Source organism: Tachypleus tridentatus, chromosome 13 (assembly GCF_004210375.1).
Source record: "Tachypleus tridentatus isolate NWPU-2018 chromosome 13, ASM421037v1, whole genome shotgun sequence".
In the NCBI taxonomy this organism is placed as follows: domain Eukaryota; kingdom Metazoa; phylum Arthropoda; class Merostomata; order Xiphosura; family Limulidae; genus Tachypleus; species Tachypleus tridentatus.
In genome coordinates, this window is record NC_134837.1 from 76,922,760 (window position 1) to 76,939,335 (window position 16,576).

The 16,576-nt window shown below is 30.2% G+C and overlaps 1 protein-coding gene across 4 annotated transcripts in view; it reads right to left on the minus strand.

The window, feature by feature from the left end:
- LOC143237661 (uncharacterized) overlaps window positions 1–16,576 on the minus strand; it is a 69,402-nt gene that overhangs the window by 43,466 nt on the left and 9,360 nt on the right. For all 4 annotated transcript variants that reach the window (XR_013020185.1, XR_013020184.1, XM_076477157.1 and 1 more), the window contains exons 6-9: window positions 12,453–12,611; window positions 8,858–9,026; window positions 6,055–6,177; window positions 4,818–4,877 (exon numbers count right to left, since the gene is read on the minus strand). Coding sequence is in view for 2 of the 4 variants with exons in the window: in XM_076477157.1 (XP_076333272.1) it covers window positions 4,818–4,877; window positions 6,055–6,177; window positions 8,858–9,026; window positions 12,453–12,611 (511 nt within the window). In the remaining 2 variants the exon portion in view is untranslated. The remainder of the gene's footprint in view (window positions 1–4,817; window positions 4,878–6,054; window positions 6,178–8,857; window positions 9,027–12,452; window positions 12,612–16,576) is intronic.

A 16,576-nucleotide genomic window follows, 5' to 3' on the forward strand; every position in this document is an offset into this window, starting at 1 on the left:
AGGCAAAGCAAATAGTGCACTTGCTTCTTTAAGGATAAGAATGTGATTAGAGGTATTACAAGTATACTATTTGTCATGAAAACCATGGAATAGCTCTGCCTATTTAAGTGTTATTCCAAGGGTGTGTTGGTAGTTTATCAATTTTCTTGATAAGAACTTAATTATTTTGACTGATTTTGTATTTGCTAGTTAACTATGAAAACATCCATGTTATATTTGATGTAATACATCTATCTTTATAAAGTTTAGGAAACTTTTATTAATAGTGAGCATTATGTCTTTTGAACATAAGAAAATCACAAAATTTTAAAATTAAGATTTAGTAATTAAATAATCCTGTGATATAAGTTGTAAATCATCTGATAAATGTATATATCAAAGATGTAATGTGTAAGACATAATGCACAAGTTTTTTATATATCAAATTACTGTAGTGAAAGACATAATGCACAAGCTTTTTGTGGATATTCCTCTTACAAAAAAATTTATTATTATTATTTTTCATTATCTGTTTTAATTATGCACTTAAGAATGCATAATAATAGTATGCACAAAGCAAACAATGGTTTATAACTGTTATAGTTTACTGACTTTCTAACTAAGGCCTAAGTTTCTTAAAATAATACCCTTAGTTACTATATCTGAATACAGCAATCACAATTTTATATCTATTACAGAAAGAACTTAAAATCTGTACTGAGAACAAACCACAATTATAAATGATTTGGTAAATTAAAACTCTGTAATAGCAAACACCGGAGATACATGTTGACAATTCATGAAGGAGACGATATGATAGGCAGATGTGACATGTGAGTCTGAATTTGTAGTTTATACTTCCTTAAACAAAGAACACTGAAGGCTATAAAAATGAAACTAATAGCAAACACCGGAGATACATGTTGACAATTCATGAAGGAGACGATATGATAGGCAGATGTGACATGTGAGTCTGAATTTGTAGTTTATACTTCCTTAAACAAAGAACACTGAAGGCTATAAAAATGAAACTAAGCCTCAGTAATAACCATACTACAATGAGCAATTTACACTAAACTAATAATATCAAGGAGCAGAAATGAAAAAGAGAGAGGCTAGGCAACTTGGAACAAACAATTGTCTCAATATACATGGAAGGGAAGACTACGAATTTACTTCAGTATTTCCTTTTTTAAAATAGAAAATGAAAGCTTATATAATAATAAACTTTGGTTAATTAACTACCTTGTGGTACCAAATTTATTTGTATACATTTATAATAAAAAAGTTTAATTAAATTTTAATGTCATTATGCAAAATGCCATACTTCAATATACTTGTAGCAAGAGGTTTAATCCTCAGTTCGACTTGAGCTTGACACGATGTTGGTGCCTAAAGTGGATGGTTTGTTCAGAGTATGCTCAAGTCAATACAAGGTAAACTTTACAGTACAAACTGTGTAGATCATCTGCATATGTATTTCAGTTCTCTGTAACAACCCTTTTCCATTCTTGGACTTGGCCTGATTAATTACTAGATTTTTCCATCAATACAAAATTTTGGGTGGCTTGGCAATGATTGTTCTGCCATCTGAGCTTGGTCTTTTCTTAAGTGCTGGATGAAGTCTAGAACCAGTCTGCCCACACACAAGATCAGACATTATGTAGTCTGTTCTACAGACCAGCCATTCCCAACAGTTACTTGCATGAAACATTTTGGGATAAGATCCAAATCTTTTTTTGCTGCACTCTTGAATGAGTACACTGGTTAGACATGCTCAGGAACACCAAATATCAGAGTAGTAGTTGGTAATAGATACAGATCACTTTAGCAGGATACTCTTCAGTTTAGAGAGGCTCACTGCTGTCCTATGGTTCATTTATATATATATATATATATCTTTATAATTTAATGACCACCATCTCACCTACTGGTGAAATGAGTCCTTTTGGCAAACCATACCAACCCAAACACCTCCAATTTTTTCCTGACTGACTAAACCAGAGCTGGAATTGAGTTATTTTGGCTGGCAAAGGCTTGGAAATCCTATATAAAGCACACAATTCAAAGTCAGAACTGCCAGCTTCCATATTACAGCCAAGACCCTCAGTCAATTGTGTTTTCCTCGGATTTTGGCTAGGTTTAAGCAAAAGCATGTGAATGGCTATTCTAGGTTCTCAAGATATCAGTAACTCTACTTTTCGGGTCATTGACTCTGATAAGAAAGAAACCATACATGGATCTTTCATGCATTAGCAAATCCTACGTTCAGGAGAAGACTGCTCCTAGCCTTGATTACTCTCTCAGAAAGTCAACTTCTTTCAGTGATTGACTGTTTCTTATGGTTATAAGTACTGTGTGTTGTGGAAGAAATGTCCTTTTTTGAAGAATGAAGTCTTTTCAAAACTTAATAGTTGGAATGAAGTGCAATAAATATGTTTGCAGAAAATAGAAAACTATTTAATAAGATATCTTGTTGTAATGACAACAAAATTTTCTCCTCCTTACCCACTCTGTGGTACTTTTTAGATTAAACTGATTTTTGTTAAGAGACAAGATAGCACAGTAGAATAATAGGAGATTAAAATAAGGTATTTATTATAAAGTAATCCTAGGTTCTCTGATTGATTTAGTTCACAACAATGAAATAAAAAGAGTGGATGCAACTGTACCAAAATACAATGAAAAATCTTTGCTATTCACAAGCACAAACACAGCATATGTATTTGCTTGATATGACAGATGGCCACCTTTGCTGGATTTAATCTATTTTCCTCTAAATTACTTTGATTGTTATCATGTTCCAATAGATCAAACATTACAGTAAACAATTTCATACTTACTCAGACTTCCCCAACCCTATATTCAGACCAGGCATTATTTTAACAGAATGATAAACAACAAAGGTAACAAAACAAATGCAATGTAATGAGTTTCTGAATCATGTGTTATGTTAAAATTACACATTCTCAGAAAAAAACTATGAAAATAAAAAAAATTCTATATCTAAATAAAAAAGATAGAAAATATGTGGTATGCTTGAAAACCACAATAGGAAGTATTGTAATATTTTGATTAACATTGTTCTATGTCCTACTCTTTGTCCTGATTTACTAATGTAACTTGAGTTAATTGCCTCCAATGATGAAGATAGAAGATGGATTGATGTGAACAGTATATGATTATAAAGTTGGGAAACACAACATGGTCAATTGGGAACAGACCATATTGGAATCACTGGTATGAGAACAGAATAACTTAAAATTGTTTCATATCCATAAATTGTAAATGTCTATACATTTCACAACAATTCCACCAACAGAGAAACAATGAGGAAGGAAACAAAATAATAAAGACAACCAATGTACGTAAAGTGTAACAGAGAAAAAATAAAAAAGACAAGTGGTCCAAACAAAAGCCTATCCACTGTAGTAATCTTTAAAAGTGCATCAATTTATTAACAGAAGACTTTGCAAAAGATAAGTCAACCTGCTCAAGAATATTGTTGAGATCACTTATGAGGCATCACAAAGAATGGAACTACTAGTAGGTTCTTTTGGCTACATACCTTACAAGAATTCTCCTAATGACAGAATGTTCAGTGATCATAAAGTATCAGAAGTCATTTTGTGTACCATTAGCCACAAAAAAACAAACTAACAAAAATATTTGGTGATTAGACAGTTTAGGTACAGTAACTGAGTGGTGAAATATTTTGTGTGTGTGTATGTGCATATGTGTGCATGCTAATTATGTAGATATAAGTTTAATATGCCACTATTTTTCTTTGTATAACAGGAATGTTAGAGAGATATTACCATCAGAGAAAGGGTAGTGTTATGACTTATGTTGTTAATCTAGACCAGTAGTTCTCATACATGGAGTCACAGAGTTAATTACATTTGGCCTACTTTTGATCTTAATTTAAATGCTTTGAAGATCTCCATGTAAATGTATTTACTCTTATGATGCTTTGGTTGCTAGGTATCTTTGGGTGCTGTCTTGGAGTCATATAAATTTGTCTTAAAATGAAGTTATTTATTAAAAATATTTATGTTGTTGTTTAGCCAGAAAGAAGTTCAATGTAACATAATATGACTGTAATATCTGGAACTTTCTCTGAAATTTAGCAAACAAGTTGAATTATGTAAATATAAAGTGAGTAAGGCTAGAGATTGTGTGAATAAGTAACTAATGCATCAGTTACTTAGTTTATCTGTTGCTTCAGCCATTTAGTAAGCAAGTTAAGTGCTGTGTTTCAATGCAAAAATAAAAGAAAAAATTGGCAAGTAAATGGAATTTTTATTACATGTTGTTTATTTGCTAGGTTAGGTCTATCAGCTATTAAATATTTATTATGATATAATATTGGAACTAGAAAATGGTGAAAACAATTTTCTTTTATCATTAAGAGGGTTGGACATTACATTATTCTTTTACTGAATAATTCAATAAAACCTTACTCAACAACATAAACCAATACTTTCAGTGCTGTGTATACTTATAAAGATGTGAATAAACATAATTGTATAAACTGCAATATTACATGAAATATTTGCACAGAAAATGAAACTTTTACATTAATATTTTTTAAAATTAATTTTATAACAATATACTTCAGGTTCACCTGATGTAGAAATTGCTCATTCTGTTTATTAAATTCACAAAATGTAATTTAGTTGCTTACTTAAGAACTTTCCTTTGTACAGAAGAGTCAATGATGTGAAAAAATTGAAAAACTTCTATTTCTATGTTGTATTAAAATATTAATGATTATGATAATTATTTTGCATGAAATTATAATACAGATGCATACAATTTTAGTTGAAAAAGCCTACCTCAGTAGTTTTTGCATATTCTTTCACCATCTGCTTTAGTTCTTCATAAAGTGTAGTTTTCTGTAATAATAATATAAACTGTTGTAGTTTTAATAATGGTTCTTGTAAAGTTAAATAAACTAAAGAACATACACAGGTCCCAGTCTCTAAAATCTGTAAAAATCCTCATGAAAGGAAAGAACCCATTAGCAAGTTAAAACAAAAATAAATAACTTGTAAAATACTGTGTTTGTGTAAAAATAGATATATTGAAGAAATAGGTTAAATCATATATACATCTAGGTTGTTGTGTTGGGAAAAAACACCATCAGTAGAACATAATTACAAAATAGGACATCTCATGAACTAAGACCAACATCAAATATTGGACATGATTTACCATTGGAAAATTGGGAAAATTATAGAACCCTTTTACAATAACCTACATTAAATGAAAACATGTCACTGACATAAGCAACCTCTGGACAACGTCCTTCCCCAAACTATACTGAATGAATGACTTCCAGATATACTTATTTACATGCAACTCTATTACATAACTATATTAACTAACACAAAGACACTATACATTTAACAACTTTGAGTTTTACTTGAGAGAAACAAGTATAATCCTACTCTAATAATAGGTAGAAGTAGTCTGTTAAAACTAAAACTCTTAACATAAGTACTCTAGACCTTTTGTGACAAGACACTTCATGGCATCATTTTGAAGATCTAATTAAACAGAACAATATTATATGAATCAATGGATATAAATAAGTATTACAAAACTTTTCAAGACTGACTTATCTTGTTTTGTACAAATAAAAAAAAATGAAGCTTATAATAAGGAGCATGTTATACCACCATACTTCTAGGAATAACAGAACCATTTAGACTGCTTGCTAACAGTGTATAAATCAAGACACTATTTGGATATTAAATTACATTATTATTAAGCACTGCAATGCTAAATAAATAAATGTTTTGAAATGATGCACAATATTATGTTTATCTTTAATCAATTTTTTCTTCTTTAAGTTAAAACTGTGATTAAAAATAAGACATGTTTCAAAATTAGTATGTAGACGTCAATGAAACGAAATTAATGATATTCTGATCTATACTGCCTCACATTACATTACAAACTTTCAGTAAAATTGCAAAAAATATTCACCCCTTTTGTTTTCAACAGCACTAATCTATGTACTTATTTTTTACATGTATGCTAGTGAATGATAAATCTTTTTCTACTAACCTCATCCAATTCTGTTTTACACAGATTTTTTTGATGTGTTACTTCTTCAATTTTATCTTTTAATATTGTTGTAAGTTCTCCTTCTTTCATATAATTTTCTACTGTTGCATAAGTCATCATAAGCTAGAAATGATAGATATGAGTATTTAGTTATAACATTTTAAAAGAATGTCATAAAAATCCATCTATAAAATAACCAGTGCATTACCATATGTAATGTAAATACAATTAGAAGATAGTAAACTATATTTCACTATGTGATAATTATTGTTAAAAAAACTATGAACATTGCCAGTATACATATTAAGACAAATAATTTTGCATTTTTCACTTATAACAATTAAAGTTTCCTTAAAGATTCACCTTTTATCTCTGCAACCCACTGGCAAACTGATCTACTGGGCACTAATCACTGTTTTATTGTGTCAGAAACATGAAAGATTCATTGTAATATTAAGTGATAGGGCTTCAGAAAGCACAAGATCAGAAGTTTCTTAAATTTTACACAGATTTATATGTAATTTCCATAGAGTTTTCAACGATTTTAACAGACATTCACTAGATTTTCATGCAGGTTTTTGTAACTTTCACTTCTACATGAGACATGGGAAATCTTAATTAATTAAATTAATTAAGATCTCAATTTGAATTACAGTTGCTGAGTTTGTATATTTTTATTTAGTTTTACTTTCAAAATTTCATCAAGTTCTATTGTAGCTTTAATGTCAACTTTCATTTTTGTTTGTGCTGATGCCATTTGGCTTTTATCTGTAATTCAGTTAAATGTTTTATGTATTTGTTTAACTTTGATGGTGATTAAGTGGTGTATGTAACTTGCCCCCACAAGATAGTGGAGCTTATGTTTTTATCTAAAGTACATATGATTGTTAAGTTAGGAATGCTCTTTATCTGAAATTATTTTATTTTTATATGCTTGCCTAAGTTACGAGGTGGAGCACATGTATTAATAAGAGCCTATAGTTAAAGTCTTTGCAATTCCTGCTAGTTATACACCTTTGTTTGTTTTTCTGGAAACTGTCAAGATTAAATTTAAAGACTAATTTCTTGTGTTAATCTGCATATGTCCTGTCTTGTTCTTTGATGATCAACTCACAGTATTAGGAAAGAAACTCACTAACATACAAGATCCACAAATATCCTGCTCATGTAAACCTACATTTCTCTGCTTTGTTAGAAACTCTTGAGGTAACTCATTTATAAATAGCATGAGATTACATGAAGAAATATCATTTTTTAAAGTAAAAGATCATTGAAAGATACTATTACTGATATAGGTTAACATAATATAATGAATAATTGGATAATCTAAAATCATATGTGGTTCATCTAATAAACACCGTGTTGCATTTGGCTGACACACCTTCTGGGCTAGTATAATCAAATAGAGTAACATTTGATGTTTGATATTTCAAAACAAACAAACAAACAAGAAACACACACACTCTTATTGCATCATTAATAGAAAAAAAAGTTAACTTAATATCTTAAAGTATTATTCATGCAATTATATCTGTAAAACAACAATTTATTAAACAATCCATTGTGTTAGCACCAGGGGTGTAGATCCTGGGGGGGATGGAGGGTATACATCCCCCCTTCATTTTAGGTGGGGGGTATGGTGCATACAATCCCCCCCCCCCTACAGTTTGGTCTGTTGAATTGTTTTATTGCATCACATGCCTACAAATTTTTTTTTTGGTTCTTGTGATTCTCGTGTTCTTACTAATCGAATTGCATAATTAGGCCTAGATGTAGGCTTTTTTAGTAGCCTAAATGTACATCTTTAATATAGGTGTGCTTCTAAGCTTTTCAACCTAAGCGATAGTTCGTAACTATCAGTCAGTAGGCCTAAGTATACATGCAATTATCGTGGCAACAAGATTACTCTGTGACTGCATGTTTACAGCTTTCAGGTTCACGTAATCAGAGATTACCAATTTGTAAATTGAACAGTCCACATAAGTGGTTGCAAAAATCATTCCCCCCATCAGATGTAAAAAATCTATGCCCCTGGTTAACACAATCTAAGCCTTTATTTGACAAACATCTGTATACTTGTTTATAACTATCAAACTCTTGGATAAGTTATCACCAATCCTGGTATGCTTCCTTCAACTCCTCCTAGTAGTGACATAGAGGGTTATCATTTGGGTCTGACCACCCTTAGCATTCAGACTTAATATAGTACAACTAAAAATTAATCACACTTTATAAAAATAATATTTCAATTCACACTTGAAAAGTACACACACGCAGCCAAGTAGGACAGCTGTGATTCCAGTTTTCTCCACAGTCTTTTCATGAAAGTAGCTGTTGATTTCAAGGTGTAATTTAAAGCTATGCTTGTGAGATTTTGCTAACTTCAAATCCTTGTTTACTATTTTATTCATGGGGTTGAGAGATGTGGCCATTTTTACTTGAATGTTCAATTTTGTTACTACAGCCTTCGTTTTGCAGATTAAGGAATTACTCCAAATCAACTTGGAGCATCATTTTGGAACCTGTTGTCTAAGTTTTTATATTATATGTAAAATTATTGAAAACACCCTTGTTAAATATTGTGCCCTTTGGTATTACATGAATTTATCTCTATTATTTAATATCCTTTCTAAGAAAGGGTTGTGACTTATCTATCCGCAAAGCCCCACACTGTTAACTGATTATATACAGGTGCTAAAGACTCTGCCTATGGAACCATGCACTTGTGGCTACATTCAACTGTAATTAATTATTACGATGCTACTACTGTAGTTCATATGAACACTGTAGAAAATTCACTCACCTCCTGTTCAAGGTCTTTAATCTGTGAAGTTAAATGGCTGTTTTCTTTTTGTAGATTTGCTATATTTTTCTCCAGTTCTAGTTTTGTGTTTTCTCCTTGCTCCAAAATAGCTTTAATCTCATCATGTTCTCTTTCCAAATATTTGCTTTTGTCAAGCATAATCTGAAAGCTGTAATATCATAATACAAAAAGCATGTAATTTCCACTTATATAGAAAATATACAGAAAATAACCAAGTATTATATCTCAAGTGTTTAGTTAAACATAATCAACACAAACAGTATTTCATTTTATACCAAGACAGGTAAAATTACTAAAAAGTTTTGATATCCAGTGGGTATTTTAACAGTAAAAATACATTTAACAGAGAAAACAAAGTAATCTTAATTTTTTGGAAGGTTTTAAAAACTTGTTCATATTTAAAGGTAATCTAAATTTTTTTATGTTATCTAGTAACTGAAATTAATTATAATATAATATAAAAATAAGTAAATAATTTTAAAACAAAATATTGAAAAACATTTTTAGTGAGTCTAATTAGCCATTTAAATGTCAGTATATCAGTGGAATGGTCTGAATAATCTTTATACAAAAGTATTATAAATAATCAAAAATATTTTCAAGAACAGAAATAAATGTTTAGAATAAATATTTAATTACTCCTTCAACTGAATGGTTTGTTCAATGTCACTATGATGAGTATGAGCCACATTCTTCACTGTTGATGTCTGACTTGTTGGCAATGAATTTCAACAATAAACAAACACACAATCTACTTGTTTTAAAATAATATACATATTTAAAAATCTTGTTATACTGTTGGTCATCACAGTTTTACTCAGAGTTTTAAATAATTTTCCCTTTTTTGTCAAATATTCACACAAGCTAGTTCTATTACTTTAGAACAAAAATAACAAGTTATTCTTCTCTACTGTATTAATACAATACAGTTTGTGATAATTTCACTTAAAAACTGCCACTTTATAGCTAAACTCACAAGTATGCAGCCTAGATCTGACCATATTTCTCATTTAACTTGAACTACATCTTGAACTTGTATTTATAAAAAGCCCAACTGAGGCCTAGAACTTTCTACACACTACAAGATGTTATGATGTACTAATACTTAATTCAAACAATGTTAAAAACTTAGAAGGCTGTAGTAATATATTATAATAATACAACAAGTGCTAATTCACAACAACTGAACTACACAACATATGATTCACACAGTTATGTAAAAAAACCTGCAATAAGCTATTGCTTCTAAAAATAACTAAATTTAACTCTTATGCTATACTAAGACTATCTAAATTATAACACTTGCATTAAACTTAAAAAGTCATGTATACCTAATATTTAGTAAATTAATGAACAATTCCAACAATTGTGTAGCAATGTCTTTTCTCTTTTACACACACTATTCAGCAAGACATTAAAATGACTTTCAATTCAATAAAAATTTGTCATAGTACAAAAATGACAGTTCAAACATAAAAAAGTAGAAAATGCGATAATTTATCATATCATCCTATTGATAATTATTGAAGACACACAAAAAAAGGAAATTAAAAAAATATACTGTACATTCTATCAGCTTTGTTAAAACAGTGTTTTATATGGAACAAAATAAAAAGTATAAAAGTAAGCATATGTAATATAATTTGCTTTTTTAAATAATTTATATTTTTCATTATCAAAATTATTCATACTTTAGAACATTCTTAAATACTGTATTTTTCCAGATCAAAATTTTACAAGCATGTATGAGTTATGAAAGTTTAAAATTGTCACTATTTTCGACATTGTTCTAATGATTTTTAATCATTTCTGAGAATTAATACAAAAATGTGAATTAACAAGATACCAATATTTAACTTAACAAAATTAGAAATCACCAGTTTTTTATATGCTAATGTATTACTTTTTCATGTACTTTATAAATAAACTCAATATCATAACATTATCATTATCTTATACAAAAACTTAGCTTTTGTTTATCCTGAAAATGCATATGCACCTTACTATTTAAATGCATATGCACCTTATTTCAATGGATACAAAAAAGATAGGTGGAAACATACTTTGGAAGACACTTTGTACAACAGTATACTAAAACTTATCAAAGGTTTTAAAAAGGTCTTACATTAAGTTGTAGTATAACATTTTAAGCTTCTTTAGTGAAGTATTAAGTATGATAAGTTTAGCCCTAACTAAATTAATCCTTTCACTGTGAGAAGAAAATATGTGCCTTAGCTACAGTGAGTGGGTAAAGGCAAACATTTACCCATTCAAAGTACACAAGTTACAGTGTAAATTTATCTCTATTGAATACAGGATGTATGTAATAAATGCTTAGCTAATGTTAAGCCTAAGACATGTGGGCTTACAGATATCAGTGACTGCAATTAGAATTCTTTTGTATTATTCTAGAAATTTTGTTTTGAAAGAAGTAGTGTTGCAATAAAGAAACTAATTTGACTATAAGTGTTTTGTGGGTCTTTTCTAGTCATAAAAATAAAGGTAGAATAAATCATATGAGACTCAAAGCAACATATGTATGATTATGTCTAAAAGTTTAGACATACGTACCTTACTCTTCTATTATATATACTTTGAAAAGTCTAATTTTGTAAATAACTAACTTTGGTTGATGGATCACATTCAAATTTCAGCTTAAGGTGTTACTTTAATCATACAATCTATCTTTTCAAGGAAATTACCTGCTGTTTTATAGCATAGTTGCATTGTGTCCTTCTTAACCTTAAGTATAGAGAACTGCTTTTCAACAGTCATACAGAACAGAGATACTTACGTATTGCAGTTCTGCATTTTTATTATTAGTCAGCTAGAAATAAAACGTGCTTTATAAATACAGCTTTGGTAATTTTAGAAACATTGTGTTTTTGATCTTTGAGGAGAGAGGCTTGTTTCCGATATGAGAAAAGTCAAGACTTGCTTGTGAAGTTGTGCTTGTGTTTCCAAGCTTCATATTTCTTCTTTCTGCTGACTGTGTCCATTTTATTTTAAATTTTATTCCTAGTTCAGTTTTAGTTTTTCATTTGTTAAATACATTTTAATGTCTTCATTTATACCAACATTTTAACATCTCATTTACAAGTTACACACTATAACCATTAGTCGAATATTCAACTTGTCAGAAAATTGTCTTCAGACTTCATCATATGTCTTCTACTTCAATCCATCTCCAACAAATTCCTGCAATTATTCTGCTGCATACTAAATAATCAAAACTCTAGTTATTGCAGAGATCAGGTAACCATGTCCTGGTTCAATTCTCAAATTATCACAAGTTCAGTTGTGCAAGTAATTGTGTCAGTATAAGCCTGAACTGCATTTTAGCATAATGCAAAAAACCTTATAAACATACTAACTGTTTCATTATTCAAGTTATTTTCCTATTAAACCTTAAGCGCTCTTGCACCACAAAAAATTAATATTTTTTATAGCCTGTTTCCAAACAGTAATAAGAAATTTGTGAACTTTTTACTATACAAAATAGTCTTTCTTTAGAACTCAGATAACTAAAGGTTCTATATTTTCTGTTTCTTTCAAACACCAATCAAATGTATACCTGTTGAGTTTCAATTTTAGTTCATCATTGTCATTCATCAGTTGACTGGTAGTTTCTTCAGTTTGAGATATCTGCATCTTCAATCTTCCATTTTCAGCTTGAAGTTTTTTATTCTGAAAACTAAGTTCTTCCAGTTCATTTAGTAAATCAATGGAGTCTCTGTAAGAAAGTTACAATTACTACATAAGCTTGAAAGACACCTGAATACTAAAATTGTTCTCACTTGCAGGAAATGTTAGTATTACAGAATATCATACAACTCCATGCTATAAAATTAGGTTTTAATAGCATGTATTTAGTTTACATGATCATTTTGTAATAAATATTAACTAAGTAAAATATATGTAGTTTGTTTTTCACCTTTCCATGACTACTGTGAATAACAAGGATGAAAAATGGCTATTTACTGAACTCTCAAACTTATTACCTACATGAATCACATTACAAAATATAATCAGTAGTGAATAGCGAGAGTTCTTGAATCAAGAAACTATTTTAAGTGAAACTCTGAAAGTCAAGTATAACTTAAAAGGTTCAAAACATCTTTTGATTAATAAATGAATGGTGAATGATTGTTCTTATTTACTGTCTGTTCACAAGGTAAACAATAACACTGATATCAAGTATTTTCCACAGAACACACTTCAGCTTACAGCCTCTGGATTTTCATATTTTAAATGATGCTTGAATGCTTAAATGTACATTAATTTCAAATACTGATTTTTCAGCTAAATATTATATTTTTATATAGTGTGTCTTCTTAAAGTAAAATAATAAAGAAATCCACAATCAACACACTACAAGTCAGTTAACAACAGCATCAATGTAACATTTTTATTGCATCAAAAAAGAATGTCACTCAACTGTTACACTCAAATGAACTTTTTTATTTATCAAGCCATATCACATTGTGTTAAAAAATGTTTACTGTCTATTTCATATACTCTTCAGAAGTCTCTCTTACAGTCTATATTTAATGCAAGACGAGTCTTTATTTTGTACATGTGGAAGTTAAAAACTGATAATGCTCCTGGTCTAGATAATAACTCCCCAAAGGTTTTGAAGAAGGTTAAAGATAAGATACATGAGCCACTTAAAACTATTTCTTGTCAGTCTTTGAGTAGTGTGCAGGTAAAAGGTTTGTAAAAAAGTCATCTCTACTGGCATGGGAGATAAGTTGGGCAAAGGAGAATGAAAATATTCTTGAAAACCCCAGTTGAGAGAGGATGTTTATAGTAGCCCCTCTTCTAAACTGAATACCTGCCATAGTTTCTGGTCTGGGGATAAGTTAACAAATTGAACAGAAGAGTGGCTAGATGGAAGGAAACAAATGGATTTCAATGAAACTGGATTAATGTCTCAAGTGGAGTACCTCAGGACTCAGTCTTAAAACCTTTATTCTTTTTTCCTTACATCATTTACTGAGTTGGGCAAAGAAACAGCAGATGGGTTTAATTATAATAAAAGCAATGTATTACATGTGGGTTATCATAATTTGAATTTAAGTATAATTTGGTTGGGAATAACCTTAACAATGTTATGAAAGAATGGGATCTTGGTGTGATAATCAATTAGTCTCTAAATATTGTAGAGGCAAGAAATTTAAGAGAGTTTAAGAAAAAGCTTGATAAGTTTATGAAAATATGATGGCTGGCTTCAAAGTCTTTTAAGTTAATTCAGTTTAGAGTGTGCAAAAGCTGAGATAGACAAATAGGTCTCATGTGGTTCCAAAATATTATGTTGTGTGTATATATATATCATTGATATAAGATAGAGGAATCAAGCCATTACCATTCCTAGAGGGATTTGGGGAGTATGACACCCAGAAAATTTAGAAAATGTAATGCTATGAAATTGAATATTGAGCCATTTTATTTTCATATGCTGCATACACACAACATAATGTTTTGAATTAAAAGAAACAAGTTTTAATATACAAGTTGTAGTTATGTGTGCCATGAAAAAATGGTAAGGTCATAACCTGACCTTACTACTTTTACAGTCCTGCATATGTATAAAAAAACCAATACAATTTACCTGTAGATATGAATAAGAAAACACTATATTTTCTCATCCTTTATTAATTTCTTCAACCAGTTTCATGACACATATGATGAGGTGCCACTTTAATTAAATAGATAGTTGTAAGAAGGCAGAATTAACTGATTATGTCAAGTCCAAAAGAATTGCAAAACAATGAAACTGTTACTAAGATTTAACAGAAAAGATAAAAAGTAAGTAAGAGCATGAAATTATGGAAGAAATAAATTGTATTTCTATGAGAAGATGAAACAGTGCAAGTAGATTAACATTTTAATTTAAAAAGAAAAATATACTGACTAATTTTATTTATTTTTGAGCATTTTTAATGTATGTAATTTACAGATAAAGAGCATTATATGCTTGTTCATTTGGAAAATATATGTATTTGATTCAGATTATTTATGTTTTGTTGAAAAATAGTATTTGTATGTTTTTGTTAAAGATTCTCAGTAACATTATATCCTGAGGAGTTGTGGCACAGAAATATGTCTGTGGACTCAAAGTGCTAGAATCCAGGTTTTGTTACCTGTGGTGAGTATAACACAGATAGCCCAATGTGTTAACTTGTACTTAACTTCAAACAAACAAAATCCTGAAGTCTGAGTTTTGAAATCTTGAAACCGGGTTAGGAAAGCACTAAAGGAGAGGAAAAATATAACAGTCTGATATTGCAGTGTTTTCTTATATGTGTGTGTGTGTCCAATGTTTTTAAATCAGCATAAAAAATTCATAAAATCTTTACATTTTTATAAATTTTTTAACAATAATGGAGTATTATTAATAAGTTTCCTGGAAATATAAATTTCTTACATTCATTTATCTTTGATTAATAAATATGTTAATTATTTACCTTCATATTTAATAATTATCTTAACAAAAGCTGATACACTGAGTAAATTACCATTGTTATTTAAACAATACAGTTTAAAAGATTCAGCTTTAAAATTTTTCTACATTTAAAGTCTCCTAAATGTAGGTAAAAGAACTTAAGACACATATCTTGTTTTTAAACTGGTGTCTTGTTACTAAACATAGCAGAAATAAGGGACTTATACAGGGTGTTCATGTTGAAATGAAACAATTTTGAAGACTTGTACTGTTTTACTGGATATATTTGAGAATGTGGAAACTTGTACAAATACCACACCATATATTTAAGTTTCTGTGCTTAAATTAATTTTTGTATTTCAGATTGAATTATTATGATCCCACAAATAAAAAACAAAATGTGTGTTATGGATGGCCAAATTGAAGTCACCTAACTTTATGCAACAACAGTTCCATAGAACACTTGACAAGGAACTACTGACCAGAAGAGACCTGTATGCATGAGTGAGAATATTTGACGAGACTGGCAGTGTCCTAGAACAGCACAGTGGAGGAAAGCCCAGAATTTTGGAAGAGGCTATTGAACACACAGATGCTGCCTTTGACAGAAACTGAAGGAAATCTATCTGCTATGCCAGTAATAAATTGCAAATTCCACATATAACCTCTGCATAAAGTTGTGTGCACACAGCTGCAACTCTATCAGTATCAGCTTCAACTGGTTCAGCACCAAGAGTGGATGTTCATATCAAAAGAAGAAATTATGCTATGCACGTGCTCCAAAGTCCAGGCAACAACCCTGAGTATCTAAATTGAGTCATGTTCTCTGATGAAGCAACATTTCACAAGTATGGGTGCATTCGTAAACACAACTGCCACATCTTGGGGTTGGAAAATACACGTCATCCATGAGATCAAGAGAGACAGTCCAACAGTTAATATTTGGTGCTGTCTTTTCGTGGAAAAATCTGTGACAGACCATGTGCTCTTAGACATGCTTCAGTTGTTCATGGCACTTCATAGTTCAGCAGGATGGGACCCTTCCCAACTGATCTCATGATGTCTGTTCCTACCTTGATGCTTGAGTGCCAGACCATTGGTTGGGTAGAGAAGCACCTATTTCCTGGCCACTGAGATTGCCTGATCTTACCCTGCTCAATTATTTTCCTTGGGGTTATGTGAAGTGCAGGACAATGTTCACATAAAAAAGCACATTATAGCAGCAGTGGTCTTTGTAACCCCAGAGATGTCAG